This window comes from Lactuca virosa, chromosome 3 (assembly GCF_052849685.1).
Source record: "Lactuca virosa cultivar CGN04683 chromosome 3, Lactuca_virosa_CGN04683_v6, whole genome shotgun sequence".
NCBI lineage: Eukaryota > Viridiplantae > Streptophyta > Magnoliopsida > Asterales > Asteraceae > Lactuca > Lactuca virosa.
The window spans coordinates 8,892,591-8,911,627 of NC_136428.1; the positions used below are offsets into that span (position 1 = coordinate 8,892,591).

General features: G+C 35.3%; 1 protein-coding gene across 2 annotated transcripts; it reads right to left on the reverse strand.

Annotated features, from left to right (window-relative positions):
- Positions 1 to 5,572: 5,572 nt before the first annotated feature.
- Positions 5,573 to 10,152, reverse strand: ARK3 (armadillo repeat kinesin 3). 2 transcript variants are annotated; one of them, XM_079083870.1, is made up of 14 exons: positions 9,799 to 10,150; positions 9,241 to 9,341; positions 9,032 to 9,154; positions 8,759 to 8,944; positions 7,861 to 8,670; positions 7,529 to 7,780; positions 7,307 to 7,438; positions 7,100 to 7,235; positions 6,913 to 7,005; positions 6,705 to 6,830; positions 6,480 to 6,605; positions 6,252 to 6,395; positions 6,032 to 6,160; positions 5,573 to 5,954 (listed from the first exon to the last, which is right to left on the reverse strand). In XM_079083870.1, the coding sequence occupies exons 1-14, from the start codon at positions 9,974 to 9,976 to the stop codon at positions 5,791 to 5,793; spliced, it is 2,700 nt and encodes an 899-aa protein (XP_078939996.1). In that variant the 5' UTR covers positions 9,977 to 10,150; the 3' UTR covers positions 5,573 to 5,790. The 2 variants fall into 2 exon arrangements, 1 of the variants encoding a protein (XP_078939996.1); XR_013739938.1 differs by lacking the exon at positions 5,573 to 5,954 and having other exon boundaries at positions 6,252 to 6,384; positions 9,799 to 10,152.
- Positions 10,153 to 19,037: the final 8,885 nt, after the last annotated feature.

Genomic DNA, 19,037 nt, shown 5'->3' on the forward strand with positions numbered 1-19,037 from the left:
TACAATCCTTTTTCAATCCCAAGGGCCAAAATGCAATATTATTCAAACATAGGGTCAAATTGGAATTACCTTGACATCGGGATGTTACAAAATACGTCGGCACATCTTTTGGAAGACGTCAGGGCACCTCTAAGTTTTCCTGATGCACGTCTGTATTGTTTGAAACCCGACTATTTAATCCCATAGTGGGTGTTGGGCATGCTGAAGAGGGTGTGGGGCGCTTTTTGACCTAAAGTTTGACTTTTTGACAAAGTTTGACCTTGGCTCAAACTTTAGGGTTTTAGGTTGTAGACTGACCTTTGTCCTCTATTGAGTGCTTAGGCGGTTCTTGAGATCAAGCTTGCAGGTTTAGTGTGTATATGTGATTTTTGGGTTTCAGGGAGGTGAGTCTTCTCACTATACTATGTAGGACATTGGATGTCTGTAACATTTGCATTCACCTATTTTTCCTTCTTTCCCTTCATTTGAAAATCATTACATTTTAGTCTCTGGCCGAGTATGCTGGGCGTACGCTATGAGTACGTTGGGCGTATTGGGTCGAATTTTGGTCACGGAGGAAACCCACGTACGTTGGGCGTACGTGGAGTACGCAATGGCGTACGGTCAGCAGGGACAAACCCTAATTTTTAGGGTTTGTGTCATATTTAAACGCCTTAAGTTACCTTTGGAGCTTCTTATGACCAGCCTCCACCTCTCAAAACCCTAAGAACGAAACCCTAATTTCAATTTGAGTGTTTTGAGCTTAGAAGTGAAATTTGAAGGTGTTTTTGGTGATTTTGAAGGAAGTAGAACTTTTGGAAGTTGCAATGTTGTGGCTGGAGCTTGTAGATCCAGAATCATCACCAACTTGGAAAGCTTTCGGAGGTATAAAGCTCTTAACTTGATGATTCTTTTGATAGATCTAGTTAGGGTTTTTTTATGCTTTTATGGTCCATTAAGACATGCTTGAGAGTATGAGCTACTACAGAATTTAGGGATGGTAGATCTTAGCATTTTTAAGGTCCCTTGTTCATAAAAATGCAATCTTGGTGTGTTATATTGGACCATGCATGAGTTAGGGTTCTTATTTTGGGTTTTTATTGAGTTTGGGTCCCATTAAAGCATGCAAGGGAGTAAAGTTGTCAACTTTACGTGTTAAGACATCACTTACGACCAGATCTGAGAATGTGGCATAGTGGCTTAACCAATTAAGCACTTAATAGCAAGTTAGTCTTGTTGTGGAGTACGTTGAGCGTACCCAGCTCGTACGCAGCGCGTACTGGCCAAAGATAGTGTACGCAGGGCGTAAGTCTGAGTAGATCGGGCGTACTCAGTAACCTTGACTTTTGTTGACTTTCGGGTTTTGGGCCATATTTGGACTATTAGGGTTTTGGGACTTGTTGGGCCACTAGTATTTATGACTTTGGACAATTGTTAGGCTTTGGGCCTTCTTGTATTTGGGCCCATAATGTGCTTTGGGTGTCATTTAGGAATATATGCCATATTGGGCTTTTGGAGCCATTAGGTTGGGCCTTGGTATTTGGGCCAGGTAAGGAAAGGGTAAAATGGTTTTTCACCCTGGGTATTGGACAAGTGAACTAGATTGCTAGTTAAGGTTTATAGCCCGATAATTAATTGGGATCTTTATTTGATTGACTAGTGCGGGGATTTTCCAGTTCAGCAGCCCGATCATTTGTTTGATTGTCAACAGACTAAGGTGAGTTTGCTCACTATACTGTAGGACACTAGGATATGTTATGTGTTTATAGTCTTTGTGAATCCTGTTGTATGTGTTATATGTTTGTGTGTCTGTTTGCTATATGTATGTGGGGTGAAATAGACCCGGAGGTGAAATAGACTCTGTACAGGCTTGTGCTGACATATGAGTTGAAATAGACTCGGGGTGAAATAGACCCGGTACAGCCTTGGGCCGACACATAAATTGAAATAGACTCGGGGGTGAAATAGACCCGACACGGCCTTGAGATATATGGTATGTGGTATTTTGGGGAACTCATTAAGCATCATGCTTACGGTTTTTAGTTTATGTTTCAGGTACTTCCGGATTGAAGGGAAAGAGCTCGGGATGATCGCATCGCACACACACACACACACACACACACACACACCCCATGATTTCTGCTTTACTTGACTCTGATGTATTTGGGATGTTTGATTGAAATACTATGTTTTCCTTTATGGATTTATGAACATGTATAATTGGTGATTTATTATTATGAAAACGATATTTTCGGTCTTAAATTTTGGGACGTTACAAGTTGGTATCAGAGCCTTTGTTTGAGGGATTCGGGAATACTCTCGGGTGTTTCTGAACTCAAACTAAGGATTTGGTAGATTTTTCATAACATGAAATGTTTTATAAAAAGAATTTTTCTAATAAAAGAAAGGGTTGTGGCGCATGCAATCGACCGAGCTCAAGTAAGTTTTCCCAAAATACACATACATGTTTTATGTTATGCTTTAAATTATGAATCTGTGAATCGCATGCTAGATTAGGGCTAAGGATCTGCTCAGGATTGCATGATAGAATGCTAGGAGAGATGCCTTTGTATGCCTGTTGTATGAGCTTGTAGACTTGCATGCTAATACTGATCAGTCAGTGATAGGATGACCTGATTAAGTTATGCTTGATTCCGATTACTCGATGCTCGAATGATGCTTGCTTTGTGCTTTTAGGAGTTCCCATTAACATCAGGTAGCTAGTAAGCGAATATGTTAAGTTACATATTGTTGAGACTGGATAATTATTAGAAGGTTAGGTTTTAACTCTATTGTGCAGCTCTTGTTTGAGTCCAACCGTTGTAGTGTGAGACCTTTAATTCGAAGAATTATCTGGTGTCGGTGATATGTAATTATATTCGTGAGTTAGTTAGAGGGTGTTAGGGGGAGTTCCTTCTGCAGCTGATGGCAGAGAGTGGTGTGGGGGTTGCCCTAGGAAAACCTAGGAGGTGATTCGATTCTGAGAGCCTTGTCTTATTGAGAGTTGTTGGTTTGATAAGGGAGTGACCTGGAGGATTCAGGGTAATCCTTGAGGAAAGTACGGATATATGTGGAAGGTAGTATGGGCCCGTACTACTGGAAGCAGAGGATCTGTACTACTGGAAGCAGTGCATATGACTGCTGATTGTGCTCATCAGCAGTCATACAAAAAAACCAAAAAAAAAATCGTCAAATCTTTTTTTGAGCCTAGATATGGCTTAGAAGCACCATTTGGAGAAGATTGGTGTTGAAAAATGATGAGTTGATTATGAGTTCGTAAGTTCTCACAAATCTTTTGGTTCTCAAAAGAACCTCTCTCTCTCTCTCTCTCTCTCTCTCTCTCTCTCTTTCTCTCTCTCTCTCTCTCTATATATATATATATATATATATATATATATATACATATATATATATATATATATATATAATTGTTTTATAACTTGGTATCAACATAACAAGTGGTAGCTTCAGAAGCATCCCCTGTTACTTTTGTTACACATAAGAGAGTTCGAGAAGATCAAATTAGTTTGGATCGGATATGGGTCCTTGTGCTCTGGCCACCTAAGGTATCCTATACTTTTATCAAATCAAATAACCAATGTCCTATTGTATATTGATTTTGGCTATTTTGTTATGTATTGAGTCCAATGTTCTAAATAACGTAAGATGTGACTTGGCGGCGATCTCAAGTCTCAAGCTTTTCCGAGCCTTGGTGAGCCACGTCGTTTGTAAGGCGTGACTTAAGGCGGCAATTTTGTATATAATTAATATTTTTATATGTATTTTCTACTATTATTCATTTTTATACACATATATGAATTAAAGCGGCGTTTCGGTAAAACTTGACGGCAAACACAAGTTTTAGAGTCATGGCGCGCCATGACGAGCCCAATTAAGGGATAGGGTATCATGTACTAACAGTTAAACATAACAAATAATATTTTTAAATTGCGTTTAGTCAAATGTATACTACCTGGCATTAAGTATAAATAGGTGTTTAAGATTGTTTATTTAAAAGGTTTATTAATTTATTAGAGTTTGATTCCGTCAATAAGCAGTTTTAGAAAAGTACAATTTATCATATTTGAAATTTAAATTTGGATTCGAAAACGGTTATAGAAGACTCGAAGTCGTTCATTGTTAAAGATAGTTTGATTATGCATTTTAATCTTACAGTGATATATCTATATCCATCCATATTCTAATAAACGAATAGGTTTATTCTCCTATTGACAAGTGGCACAATATTAGAAATCTTCATTAATATTATATGACACATGTCAACCTATTAATTCTCTATTTTAAATTTTAAATTTTAAATTTCTCACTCTAATTATAGTAAATTAATAATTGATAATTGATTCTTCGTTTCAAATTTCAAATTCAAATTTCACACTTTAATTACATTAAATTAATAACATTAGAAAAAAAATTAATATATATTATAAAGTGATATAATTTCATGTATTTATTTAAATTAACGACTATACTTTTATATAACTAAAAAAATATCTCTTATTTAATGATTTATTTAAAACAATTTATTTGAAATAATTGATTAATAATTTTAAGTTTTTACTATGAAAGTTTAATTAATTTTATAACCGTGGTTCTTACGGGTTATAAACTAGTACTATATAAATAAGTATTGCATTTTGCTATCATATAAAGTAACCCAAACAATTTTTTTTATGTATTTTAAACTTCTTTTCTATACCGTATATATTAATAAATATTTTTGAAAAATTAAAAAAATATGTTGTTTTAAATAAACAAACCCAAACAATTTTTTGGATTGGTTTAACCAAAAACATATTACTTTTTCAGATTTTTAATGGTTTTGATTAGAAACTGAAAAATAAAAAATAAAAAAAATAATAATATTAATAATAATAAACTGTTTATTTAATTTTCTTGCATTTGCTATATATTTGAAGTTATTTATTAAATTATTAATATTATTTGTTAAATAAAATTCGAATGTATGTCCTAAATAAAAACTCCTTAATTAATTTAATTCATGAAAGCGTCGTATCTATATTTTGTGGATATAAATTTGACAAATCAACCTTGTTAGTAACTTAATAGTAAAGTTAAATATATTTAAGAATGTCTCTGACTCTTGAAAACTAAATTGTTAAAATCAATTCAACCAAATTAGAATTTGATTGTGGGTATGATTGAATTTTAATTTAGCTCGAAAGATTCAAACCTATATTTCAAAAACCAAAACCAAATTGAATTCACTTATAAGATAAAATAGAACCGAACCATTTAACCAACACCCTCCTCACCTTTGTCCCCACAAAATTGCATCCTAAAAAAATTGCCTCTTCATTTTTAATAATTTAAATCATGTCTTTACAAAAACATTAATGACTTCAATTTTGATTATATATATATATATATATATATATATATATATATATATATATATATATATATATATATATTACTGTAACCAATCGAAGACGAATTAAACATTTGAACTTCTAATATCACCCAAACTAAATAGCCAATAATAAAATTAATATCATCAGAATTGATCAATTTATTATAGGATTTTATCAGTCCGTGATTAAAAGAAAACCAATTTTGTACAAACGAAAAATATTAGCTTCGTCATACAAGTACAACTGAATCAGTTTTCAAAGTAATACAATCAACTAATTACAAGTACAGGAACTAATAACCTACCTACAAACAACGATGATATAACTTTTATCAAAACAAACCCTAAAATCTATGAAAAATAATCACAAATCGCACACACCCTTTGAGCAAACAAACATTTAGAGTTTTACATAAAATTCAACCGGTGTTTAATCTTAAACGCTTTAATTCCAGCTGAAAAGTAGGACTTGAAGATAACGTTCTCCGTGCAAGAATCCTAATATCCTCTCTTGAACAATCCCGTGAGATTTTAACAAGCTCCCATAAAGCACCCCCCGATATCATATCTTTAGCATTTACTTCTAAAATTCCAAAACTAAATTTATTAAAGTATTTGTTCCAAGTAACACCAAAAAAAAAAAAAAAAAAATGCACGTACCATGTTGTGCCATGTGGCAAAGAGCAAGCTCCACATGACGCCTAATTGGCGACGCTTCATTGTTGGCATTCTTCACAATCCACGGAAGCGCACCATCCTCAATCAGGAGAGATTTCCCGGTTTTAATTCCTTTAATCAATATCAAATGTGAAAATTACCAAACTACCCATATAAAATTTATTTAACTCACAATTAATTAATTAATTAATTAATTAATTACCTTGGGTGGATGCTCTGGATTCACATTTTGCAAAGTTGGCGATTCCTCGAGCCACTTGAGCAAGAACATCCGGATGTCTACATCTCACCATTCCCAACAACGCCTTGATTCCGCCTTCGGCTCTTAGCATCAACTGCAATTTGTCTGACATAACAGGTTATACTGTGTCTGACATACATTGGACTGGGACTGAGACTGGTGTGAATAGGACAAAATTTACAAAAATACCATTGCCACAGAGGTTAGCGATGGCACCAGCCACCATTCTAAGTGTTTGTGGATCGTCTGCATTTTCGGCTGTCATTGCAAGCAAACTGATACCCCCTTGACTCATTATAAGCTCCTGGTTAGTCTCTGCAAACATATTTCATATTTCTTCATTAAATTTTTACAACATATATAAAATGAATATAACTAATTTATAATATATAAAAAATTAAAAAAAAAAAATACCGTTCATTGCAAGGTTTGCAATTGCGCCTGCAGCAACTCGATGGATGTTCTCATCTTCAGAGGTTGTGAGAAGAGATAGCAAGGATGTAAGGCCACCTGCTTCCACTATCTTTTCCTGATTCGTTGCTGCTCAGATGATTTTCAATTTTGTAAGAATTATATAATAATATTTTTATTGGGAAAAATATAAATATAAGGTCAAGAATACCTTCGGCTGCCAAATTTGCAATAACTTTTACAGCATGGATTCGCACATCCGGGTCTTCTGCTTCCAGTAAAGATAGAATTTTTTGGAGTCCAACTGTTGGAGAGTATATTTATTTATTAAAGTATAATACCTTAAAGTAAAAGTAGGATGATATAAAATTAAAACTATTTCTTGCATTGATGATCACCTTGTTCAAAGAGTTTTGCAACAGAGCCCTTCTGCTCGCCGGAATATTCCATCTGTTGCTGTCTGACCGGAGAAACAAGGGAACCCATTTCTCCACTCATGTCTACACCATGACCAATTTCCAGTTGTTTTCTTGTCTATAATTAGTAAACATATATTAGCTATCAAAAAAGCAAAAAAACAAAATATATATATACAAACATTGTACCTCATCAGCATCAAAACTTAATTGCAAAAGCTGATTTTGCAACATGGATATTTCTTCTTCAAGCTTTTCTCTGTGATGAACCTCATCTTCCAGCATCTTTCGAAGCTTTGAGATTTCAGCATTTCCTGTTGCCTACCAAACCATAAGATATAACAACATTACTTAATATAATGAATTCACTCTTTCTACCAATATACAATAAGTTAAGTATTTTTATTGTACCTCGGATCTTTTCCATTGCACTACTTGATTTCTAAGATTACTGATTTCTTCTTCTGCAGCTTTTCGTAACAGTATTTCATTCTGTAGTAATTTCTTAGCTTCAATAAGTTCTTCTGCACTACTACGCACACCTTCATCTTTAAATCCAACTTTAACTCTTTTATCTCCCTGCTTTTCTTGATTTGCTGCCAATTGGACTTCAAGCTTCTTTATCGACTCCATACACTCTCTCTGATATTTCAATTGTTCCTTCTAAAAAAGAGAAAAAAGAAAAAACTCGAGTCTATAAATTTATAAACTTGAAAAGAAAACTAAAGTACAAATACAAATACCTCGAAAGCATCTTTATAACTTTTTTCAGCATCGGACATTTGTTTTTTCGCATCCAACCGAATTTTTTGAACTTGATCCTGATAAGCTTTTTGTTCCCTTTCATGTTCAGCAATGAGAGATTCCAGTTGTACATCAAGCTTTCTAGCTAAACTCTTGTAATCAAACTCTTCTTTTATCTTCAACATATTTTCAACTTTCATAGCTCGTTGCCCAAACATTATAGTACTTGATGTCTCTCCTCTATGTCTTGGAGAAGGACCAATTGTGATCACAAGTGAAGTTCTTGCAGTTCCTCCAAATGAATCTCTAAGCAATCTTGTAAGCTTTGAATCACGAACTGGAACATGAGAACTGTTTTCTGCTAATGCATTGATACATTTCCCAAGAGCACTTAAAGAAAGATTTATAGATTTTGCTTCTTCTAATGTATGTCCTTCACTTCCTGATTTATCAATACGCTCAGATCCTGCAAGATCCACAACAATTAGCTTCCCTTTTCTAACAACTGGTGGCTTCATTGTTCTACTCATGTGGACCTTTCCACCATTTTCACCATCTCTTTCCTTCACACACTTCTTAACATGAACCATTAAAATGGCATGACTTCGAGAAGATTCGGTGTTCAATTTTGTGTTAGCAGCAAACCGATGTGCTTCTCCTAACCGAAGAAGTTCAACAAAACTTGGTTGATCTCTGATCTCTATCAAGGTAGCACCAGGGAGTGAAATGTCTCCACTTTTTGGATCTTCCATTATAGATAGATTATCGTTTGTAGGATCAAGAAGATCTTGTATTGTCTCCATATACAGCTGGAAACATTGGTACATAAATCAAAATGTTAAAATCCATAAAACTTAATAGCAAATTACACCATATAATGTATAAAAGAAAAAGAACCTGCAAATAGGAAACAGAAATTGAATCGGTTTCTGGAGAGATTTCTGCAAATATATCTTCCATTGCACGAACCATTATTCCTCTAGCAGAAGTATCTTCATCCCCAAGTCTTCCAAGTGTGTAAGTTTTTCCAGTGCCAGTCTGTCCATATGCCATGACTGTTCCATTATATCCATCAAGAACACTCTGTACAATTCAAAAATCATACTTTAATAACTTAATTTTAAAAGTAGTAGAATTGGTAAGATGTTTATAACAAGCAATGCTTCAAACCTCGACAACAGGCTTGGCGACAACTTCATAGACGCGTTTCTGTGATGCGAATTCAGTAAGAACTTCATCAAATTCGAACGTATCTGAATCCCAGTTATTCCTTCGAAGTTTTAATCTTTTAAGCTGAACAAGAATGTAAAACGGATTGAATAAAACGTCACGTCATGACAAAATTCCTAAAATAAGCTGAAAACATGACATCAGAATACCTCGGGCTGCACTTCCACACAATCAGCGAAATCAGCATCGGTTGATTGTTCCTCCGTGTTTCGTGGTCGTAATCTTACAGCCACTCGAACCCTCCCAGAAACTAATGTTTGAATACAAATATCAAGTGAGAGGAGAGAGAAAGAGAGAGGGATGATTCAGATTTTAGTAAAAATTGGCATTCGACTTTTTCTTCCGGGGCCAAAACAACGATTTCCGCCCTACTAGGGGCCATATTGCGCAAAAGAGCCACTTAGATTCTGAGCATAAGATATTACTGAAAAATGAAATTTCTGTTCTCATGAACCTTAAAAAAGCACAGCCTTTTAGGGGTTCTAGGTCAACATTCTCAAATTTCTACAAAATTTTAACTTATTATCATGAAATAATCGTTAAAATATAGCACAGAGAAAATCCGGTTAACGATTCTTCAGAATTGTATATATAAACTTACATACTAAGCGCATAAGGATAACAAAATGCATACAATTCTACACACACCAGTATAATAAATTGTGTGAACAGACAAAGAAATCAGAAAACAAAGGTGAGTGAGAGACCTCCAGGAGTGTCCTTATGAAGTGCACCGGCGGAATTACCACTGGAACCGGTGCTGCTACGGCGGCCACCAGACGTTACCGACGGCTTAGATTTATATCCAGAAGAATAAGATGAAGATGAAGATGAAATTGACTTCGTCTTCACACCGCCATTCTTGAAACTATTATTGTTAGCCATTTTATAACAAATTCATAATAATCAAGCTTCTGAAACACCTCTTCTTCTCACACCAACCCACCAGTTAAGCTGTACAGGAAAAAGATTTATGGGGGAGTTGAATTTTGAAGCAAAGAAGTTCGGGTTTTGAGAGAGAGAGGGGGAGTGGGGTGGGGTCATGGGTTTCTTGCACTTTAATTTCATTTTTCTTATTTTTCGTGGTGAATTAACGTAATTATTGGGGAATGAAGAAAATAACAATTACAATAAGCCCTTTCATGTCTAACAAAAACTAATGTTGTTCCTTCAAGTTTAAAATCTTTCATATTGGCTACACATCTCAACTACTAGGTTTTGATCCCAAAAAAATTGGGATTTTAGAATAATCGGGAAATAAGTTTTATTATATTAATTTTTTGGTGGAGAAGCTCATGTGCACATAACTTTAGTTCAGTGATCCAACTAAAGTATTTGAAACTTTGAGGTCCAAATGAGCCAAACTCCAATATTCAGGGACTAGATCATTACAAGACCAGGTTTGTGTTTGTAACATGACGGAGATGACCAATGTACAGTGACGTGGGGGAACGTTGGTTTGGTAAAATGACGGAAGTGCCCCTGGAGGTTGACCATGATTAACTGTCCCTGGAAGGCCCCTTAAAAGCGAACTTCAAAATATCTCCCCCTCAAATCAAAGGTTTGGTATAAAGGCCACGTCAAAGTGAACTACAAAAGTTTAACATAATTTTGATTTAAAGGAGCAAAAATGCATGTTAATAATTATCATCAATGTTAAAAAAACATATTTCAATTATTAATATAATTACAATAATATTAATAATGCTAATATTAATATTAATTAAAATTGTCAATATAATTATAATTAATGTTACTATTAAAAATTATTTTTAACGTGATATTGTTAATTTATGGAAAAAATAAAACATGTTATTATGCTATGTTAATCATGCTATCAAAATTAGATTTCTATATTTGCAAATCCAAATATAACAAACCAAATATAAGTTTTGGTGATTTTAAATTCAAAACATAACTAAATTACATGAGCAAATTATCGAATCTACTATTATTTGTAGATGAAATTCATCTAACATTTGTAGAGATCTATGACGTCTATAACCACTTTATAACCGTATTTAATAGTAGTGTTTTTGATCAAGTGATATAGATCATTTAACTGGTTTTGTTTTGAACCTTATTTTAGACTTTATCATATGATCCAAGTATAATACATGAAACAAACAATGATCATTTAAGTTATCATTTATTCGGAGGATTTTATTTCATTGGTAACCGGGTACATGAAAATGTAAGGAATATTGTGAGGGGGTTTGTGTTGGTTTTCTATGTTGTTCGGCTAAAAATTAACATTCACAAGTCTAATCTTTATGGTATTGGGGCAATTGGCATGATGACGAAAATATGGCTTTAATACGGGATGTTTTATAGTGAAGATTCTTTGTGTTTACGTTGGGTTGTCGATCCAGTCTAATATATCACCGGTTGAAGTTGGAACGAGATTATTGAGATGTTCAAGTGTAAACTTTATAATTGGAAAGTGTCCATGTTGTCTATTGGTGGTCGTTATACTCTTTGAATGCGATTACGGGAGTTAATGAATTTTTTATATGTTTATCTTCAAAACTCTGATTAAAGTTATTCGAATTTTAAAAGCATGAGGTGCAACTTTTTATGAGATAGTGAAGTGGATGAAAGGAATATCTCTTGGCTTAAATATGACAAAGTTTTAGCTTTGAAGGAAAATGTGGAATCGATATAGAGAGTTTATCTACACGTAAACAAGCGTTGTTACAGTGGTTTTCTCTCACAATAAATTCTTATCTTTAAGTGAATGTAAATGTTGTTATACATGGTGAGAATGGTGGTCTTTTTTTTTAGAAAACAACCAAATAAATTTAAAAAACTAGCAAGAAGCTAAAAAATTACAAAAAGTTTAAAGGATTAGTTAACCAACTAATACAAGATAGATAACATTTACGATTCCTATTAAAAATCCATAAAAAAGAAAATTTTTAATAGAGTCAACGATATCGCTTTTTCGCATCTTTCCCGCTTGAAACACCATATTATTCCTGTATTTTCAAATGTACCAAACAGTAGTACAAAAAATCGCATCCACAACATCTTTCTTTTTTGAATTGATAGGAAAGTTATTCATTATAGAAAAAAGACCTTGAACAGATTCACACTCGAATCGATTCAATTCCAACCAATGAAATATTTCATTCCAAGTTCTAGCTGCCACCTCACACTTAACAAAAAGATGATCAAGTTGCTCGACATGTAACTCACAAATCGGGCATAAAATTGAAGGTACATCAATTCTTCTATTTGCTAAATTAAAACAAGTAGGAATTATATTCGAGAAAAGTCTCCATTGAAGAATATTTACCTTTCTAGGCACAAAAGGATTCCACCCAGTTTCCGGTTGTATAGAAGGAAGAATTATATCCTCAATCCATCTTCTAGTATCTCCAATCGTAAAAATCCCTTCTTTTCCAATCTCCCACCACAAAAAATTAGGTTTATCAATCAAAAGAACTCCATGAAGACATTCCATCAAATCTGAAAACTGTTAAAATTGAACACCTTTTTGAATTTCATAACGTCGATCCCAATTCCAGTCGCCATTACATCTTCTATCGGCACTAGAGAAATCTTTATTAAGATATAACTCAAACAACCTTGAAATTCTATCACCATGTCATCTATCTTTCTGAAATTTAGTCAAAGCACCATTCCCAACTTTTTTATACATCACGGATTCTAAATCCACACGCCGAGAACGAAGTTTAAAATAGGATGCAAGAATACGAGCCCAAGGTGCCGCCCCCAAGTAACCAACTCGATCAAGACCACCATTCTCACCATATAACTCCGTGGTAACTTTAACCCAAAGAAAATTGCTATTATGTAAAAATCTCCAACGCCATTTCTGAAGAAGCGCAAAAGTAAACGCCACCACACTTCCAATCTCAAGACCACCATTCTTTTTACTTGCAAGCACCATCTCCCATTGAACCCACGACATTTTGTGGGTTTTATATGCTCCTCCCCAAAAAAAATGCACGTAGATATTCCAACTTCTTAACAACGACAACTGACATAAGGAACAAAGACATGAAATATATACCTAACGATCCCAATACCGACTTTATCAACATCGATCTTCCACCAATAGATAGAGTAGCAGCCTTCCAATTTGATAACCTTTTCTAAAATCTATCTATAACCAACTTCCAAGCCACCACCATAGACATATTTTGTCCCACATGGAGTCCTAAATAAATGAAAGGCAATTTATCTAGACGACACCCAACAACCAAAGCAAAATCTTTGACTTCCTCGAACAAAGTGCAAACCCCATAAAGATTAGACTTATGCAAATTAAATTTTAATCTTGAAACCAGAAAAAAACAATGAAGAAATCGAACTATGTTAGTAATATTTGACCGAATCCAATCACCAAGAATGAGCACATCATCTGCATAAAAAAGATGTGAAATTCTCATATCTCTATTTCCAACTTGAACTCCTTCAAAAAGATGCTTTCCTTTAGCATCTTCAATAGCGACGTGAAGTCCCCCAATGACAAGAATAAACAAGAACGATGATAAGGGATCACCTTGTCGCAACCCCCTAAATAATTGAAATTCCTCCATATGGCTACCATTAAGAAGAACCGAAGATCTCACTGTCATCAAACAAGCTCGGATCCAAGATCTCCACTTAGAACCAAAATTCATAAACTGCATTATACGATAAAAAAAGGACCAATTAACTGTATCATAAGATTTTTCAAAATCAATCTTCAATAACATCATTTTCTTTCTTTTTCTCTTATACCATTTGACAATTTTGTTCCCCATAAGAGGCGCATCCAAATTTTTGACGATTTTTCACAAAAGTTGATTGCTCATGACTGACAATACTATCAATAAAATTAGCCAATCGCATCGCTAGAATTTTTTAGATGATCTTATATTGGATTCCAATTAGACTGATATGACAAAAATCATTAACACCCAACAGTCTATCAATTTTTGGAATCAACGTAATAAAAGAAGAGTTGCACCCCGAAGGAATTTTAGAATGTAAAAAAATCCAATTAAAAAGGCGAAAATATCATTCTTTAACAGATCCCAATACTTTTTAATGAATGAAAAAGAGAACCCATCCGGACCAGGTGCTTTTTCATTACCACAAGACCAAACAGCGAGTTTAATCTCTTCCAACGTAATCATACTCTCCATACCGGTAGATTCCATTTCTGCAAGGGATGAAAATCATGGACTCCTCCTTTAAATCTCAATAAACGGAGCTTGTTTGAATGTTTCACAAAATTGCGTAAACAATGTTTTTAACTTTCATAGGATTAGATACAAATAAAAATCTGAATGTTCTTCTTTGTGGCAATAATACCAAAATATCAAGTTGGCTCAGTCGTCTTTATCTTGATCCTTACGGGCCTATTGAATCCTCTCTTCCCTATTTCTTTCTTTTTCTTTTATTTGTTTTTGTATATAATGTTTATTATTTGTTTTCTTGATTATTGATAGGAATCTTTGGGCTTAACTTAGTATTTTTATTGAATCATCATGGTTATAGTATAAATCTGGGGTTTTAATCGATTCATAGGGTCATAAGTCTTCTTCTTTTTATAATAATCCCATGAAAATATTTACTATTTTCGTCTCCTTCTATAGACCATTTAATTTTCGCTTTTTGAGAGAGATCAATGTGACATCCCCATTTTCACGGCTAGAACAGACCGATTTTGTTTATGCTTTATAAAAATCAGAGTATATTTTTAAAGAAATATATTGCGGAATTTGTTCCCAGAAAAACATGGTAAATATATTATCCAATCATTTCCGAAGAAATGTATTTTTATTCATTTTAAAACTTTGGGATGTCATCGTCAATACTGAAACATAAGCATAAACAGACCTTACATTTATTTACACTAGTGATCTACATCTCCTTTAATCTCTCAGTGTAAAGTAGCTTCGTATCGACACATGTGATACAAATAAGCTTGAGTGGGTCAGGTTGGGAAACCTGGTGAGTACATATGGTTTTCAACCCACAATAATATAATTATTATGTTTAATCATCAAACAATTAACCCAATTACCCATCCCCATTATCTTCTTTAATCCTAATTACCTTCCCTAAGGACTTATCCTAAGGGTCATTTCCTACATCGTATTTACCTCTCGTCTCCTTACATCGCATTTCCTTATATGTTTGTTCCTAAGGACTTTTCCTAAGGATCATCGCCTACATCGTATAGACAGTACTGATTCGGGGATTACTCCCTCAATACGTGTCCAGTAAGGGTTAGGGTATCATCGCATGAATACGTAGTTACAACATCTCCTGAACTCGTAATTCATAGTAAGGGGTTAGAGTATCATCGCATGAATACGTAGTTACAACATCGCCTGAACTCGTAATTCATAGTAAGGGGTTAGAGTATCATCGCATGAATACGTAGTTACAACATCGCCTGAACTCGTAATTAATCACCTACATGTTATAAGCCTGCTGGTGTTTCCACATGACTGTCTAGAATAGTAAGTGGTCGCCATCTATACTCTGGTAGATGACTACATCGCCGGTCATGGTTATGGTATCTCCTCTCATCTCACATCACCTATTTATCATCACCTATCTATCATCACCTTTCTATCATCTCCTAATTATCATCACCTTTCTATCATCACCTATCTATCATCACCTAATTATTATCACCTTTCTATCATCACCTATCTATCATCACCCGTTGCTACCCAATATATATTTACAAGTATAAAAATACGTATACAGTTTAAATCACGTAAACATGTATAAATCGTTTATTCAACATAGATATCAAGAACACAGATAATATGCACACATAACACGTAATTTATATTAAATACTTCATATCTATGCGTAAGATGAAAGTAACTATGCACTCACCTTAATAGCATGAGTAGATAGAATCTAACTAAAAATGGTCAGCGGTTCGTGATCGTCGGGCTCGGGATGCGAAACGCCTTCAGCAAACGAGAGAGAGAGAGAGAGAAAAGAAATGGTGTAAGGAATGAAAGGGCTGAACTTGCTATATATAGGCTGTTCTGGGCCCATTCACGTCGTGAACTTCCATGAGTCATCCCGTAGCGTTAACACGTGTTTTCTAGCCCTGATTAGTGTCTCTGACACATTTCACGTCGTGACTTAAGGCGGCTAGGGTTTCTGCCACGTGTCATACCCTCAACAGCTGCATCTTCGGAAGGCCATAACTTTTGCATACGAGCTCCGTTTTTGACGTTATTTATATCCACACGAAGGTGGAGACGTACTATACAACTTTCCTTTAGAACCCTAAGGCTAAAACATACTCTATCATAAACTCACTTTTTACGATTCCCGGTGTCGTGCCGGTTTTGTCGCGAAACTTCGACAGGTCATAACTTCTTCGTTATAACTCGGATTTCGACGTTCTTTATATGTACGGAAACCTTGTGACATATACTACAACTTAGTTAATATTATTTATTCTAAATAATCCTCTATCAAAAAAGTCATTTTTGACGCTTATCGTCTCTAAATTGACTAGCCCGAATCTGCGGGCGCTACAATTATCTCCCCCTTAGGATGATTACGTCCCGAAATCATCAACAAAACAGGGCTTGTATAATGACTACATGCGTTGTCTCTTTATCCTAGGTAATAACCGTAACTTCTATGTTCCTTCGAGTGAGTTTCTAACTCTTGGATTTTATTGACTGCATGTGATGCTCAATCTTGCACCCGCTCTTTATCCTATATTGGACTTTCAATCGTAAACTTCGAGTTAAAAGATCAATCCTTATTGGAGAATCTTACTTCTTCTTAAACAGACTTAACTTAAGAGAAGTTCTTTACTTCATTATCATAACAGATTGATGGTTCATGTTCTAATGACCTCTCATCGTATGATGCAACGCTTAGACTCAGGTCTCTTAGAGTCAAATTCCAGAATGGAATATACCTTCCTTCATGTTCTAATGTGATATAATCACATTTTAGCAGGTAGCATTTCTAGCTACAAGCTTCTTTAACAACGAGCGCGATGCTATTGATCGCATTGATTTCAATCTTCTGACTTAAGTCAGATGCTACATCAAAATTGGTTTTCTCAACCACGTAACATACTCATCTTAGTCGGACTTGATTTGATATGACCACTAGGGTCGGAATAACAATCATCTTCTTAGTCATCACCGAAACGATGGTAATGAGATACTTGAACAAAACGAAATCAATTATTAGCTTCTTGGTAACCTTGTGACTTTCCCTGATCCAAGTGCGAGTCCTGTGTTTCCAGTAGTATAGGCCTCTACTACCTTTCACACCTACTCAAACTCATCCCAAGTATTGTCTCACAGTTCCCAAGTCATAAAATCACAAAACAATTTAACACATACGAATGTGTCCAAATTATCATAAAAATTTCCCTAGACTCTACTAGGACTTCTTCCATGCGTATCTTCAATCATCAATTATGCTTCAACTCGATTTCTGATGGAAATGCCAGACGAAGAGACAAATTCAAGAATTACTCCAATCGTTCCATCATCCTGCCAATCGAAGCTGTACTTCAGACGCACCGTACTCATCTAAACGTAGTGGTCGTGACAAGGATTCCAGACAAATAAAGAACGCCGAAATCCAAGCTATAACGAAGAAGTTATGACATGTCGAAGTTTCGCGACAGAACCGGCACAACACTACGTGATGTAAAAAGTGAGTTTATGATAAAGTGCTTTTTAGCCTTAGGGATCTAAACGAAAGTCCTAGCATACGTTAAACCGAGAGCATGTATAAAAAGAACGCCCAAATCTGACTTCGTATGAGGAAGTTATGATTTTTCCAAGTTTCAGATTAACAGTACACATCCCGGAGTTCGAATAGTAGATCGAACGGTTTTCGGCCGACACAACCTAAATGAGAATCGAAGGTCTCGTTAATAGTAGTTCACCGGTAAAAAGACAGACAAAAATGGACGTCGAATGAAGAAGTTATGAATTTTTAACGGACTTTCCTGTCCCGGCTTGTTAAAAATATAAATTTAAAAATAAATTCAAAATTTGCCGACGGAGTCTAAACAAAAGTTGTAGATAACGGTCCCGCCTACGCGTGGATATAAATAACGTCGAAAACGGAGCTCGTATGCGAAAGTTACGAATTTTAGAAGTCGAGGGTGTGAATTACGAGCTGGGTGCGAGGCTACGCCCCACGTAGTCCAAGGAACGCCTCGCGTCCGAGGTACGCCCTGCGTACGAGGAGTGAACGTTGTGCGGTCTCGCCTTGCTCGGTCCAGAAGTAGCACCGTAACACCATGCGAAGCTTGACACGTTTCGGACGAACGCACCGCATTGAGGGGAACGCCCTGCGCACTAAGGTATGCCCCATGTACCCTCGCACGAACGCCCCGCGTAGCCAGCAGCCTCTCGACTATAAATAGGATGCGAGCCAGCCCATATTTTTCACATCTTTTACACCTTCTTTCTCTCTCTACTATCTCTCTAGCCTTCCTAAACCACCCCGAAGCCTAGGAAACCTCCCTAGCACTAAAAGAAAGCCCCGGAGCGCCCGAAGGCTCCGAGAAAAATAGTTTTTCGGTTTAGAAACTATGCCCCCGCAGAGCATGGTTTTCAAGCAAACCTCCCGGTTTCGTCAAAGGTGATTATTTTAAGAAGCGAAGCGCTGTCCGAATCACCACATTATCAAGTGAGTGCATAGTTACTTTCATCTTACACATAGATATGAAGTATTATATATATAAATTACGTGTTATGTGTGCATATTTACTTGAGATATGTGTTAGATGAAAGATTTAAACTTCTTGGTTTTTCAGATCTAAGCTGTATATGTATTTTGTTTTCAGATATAAACCTTTTCTTCAGATCTAAACTGTAAATGTATTTTGTTTTCAGGTTTGAACCTTTTCTTCAGATCTAAACTGCAGATGTATTTTGTTTTCATATCTGAACCTTTTCTTCAGATC

Excerpts from the sequence above, each read along its gene's own strand:
- ARK3 (XM_079083870.1), bottom strand. The coding sequence starts at position 9,976 with ATGGCTAACAATAATAGTTTCAAGAATGGCGGTGTGAAGACGAAGTCA. Across the intron at positions 8,945-9,031 it reads TCGCCAAGCCTGTTGTCGAG|AGTGTTCTTGATGGATATAA; the intron begins GTTTGAAGCATT and ends TGAATTGTACAG. Across the intron at positions 6,831-6,912 it reads TGCAAATTTGGCAGCCGAAG|CAACGAATCAGGAAAAGATA; the intron begins GTATTCTTGACC and ends TCATCTGAGCAG.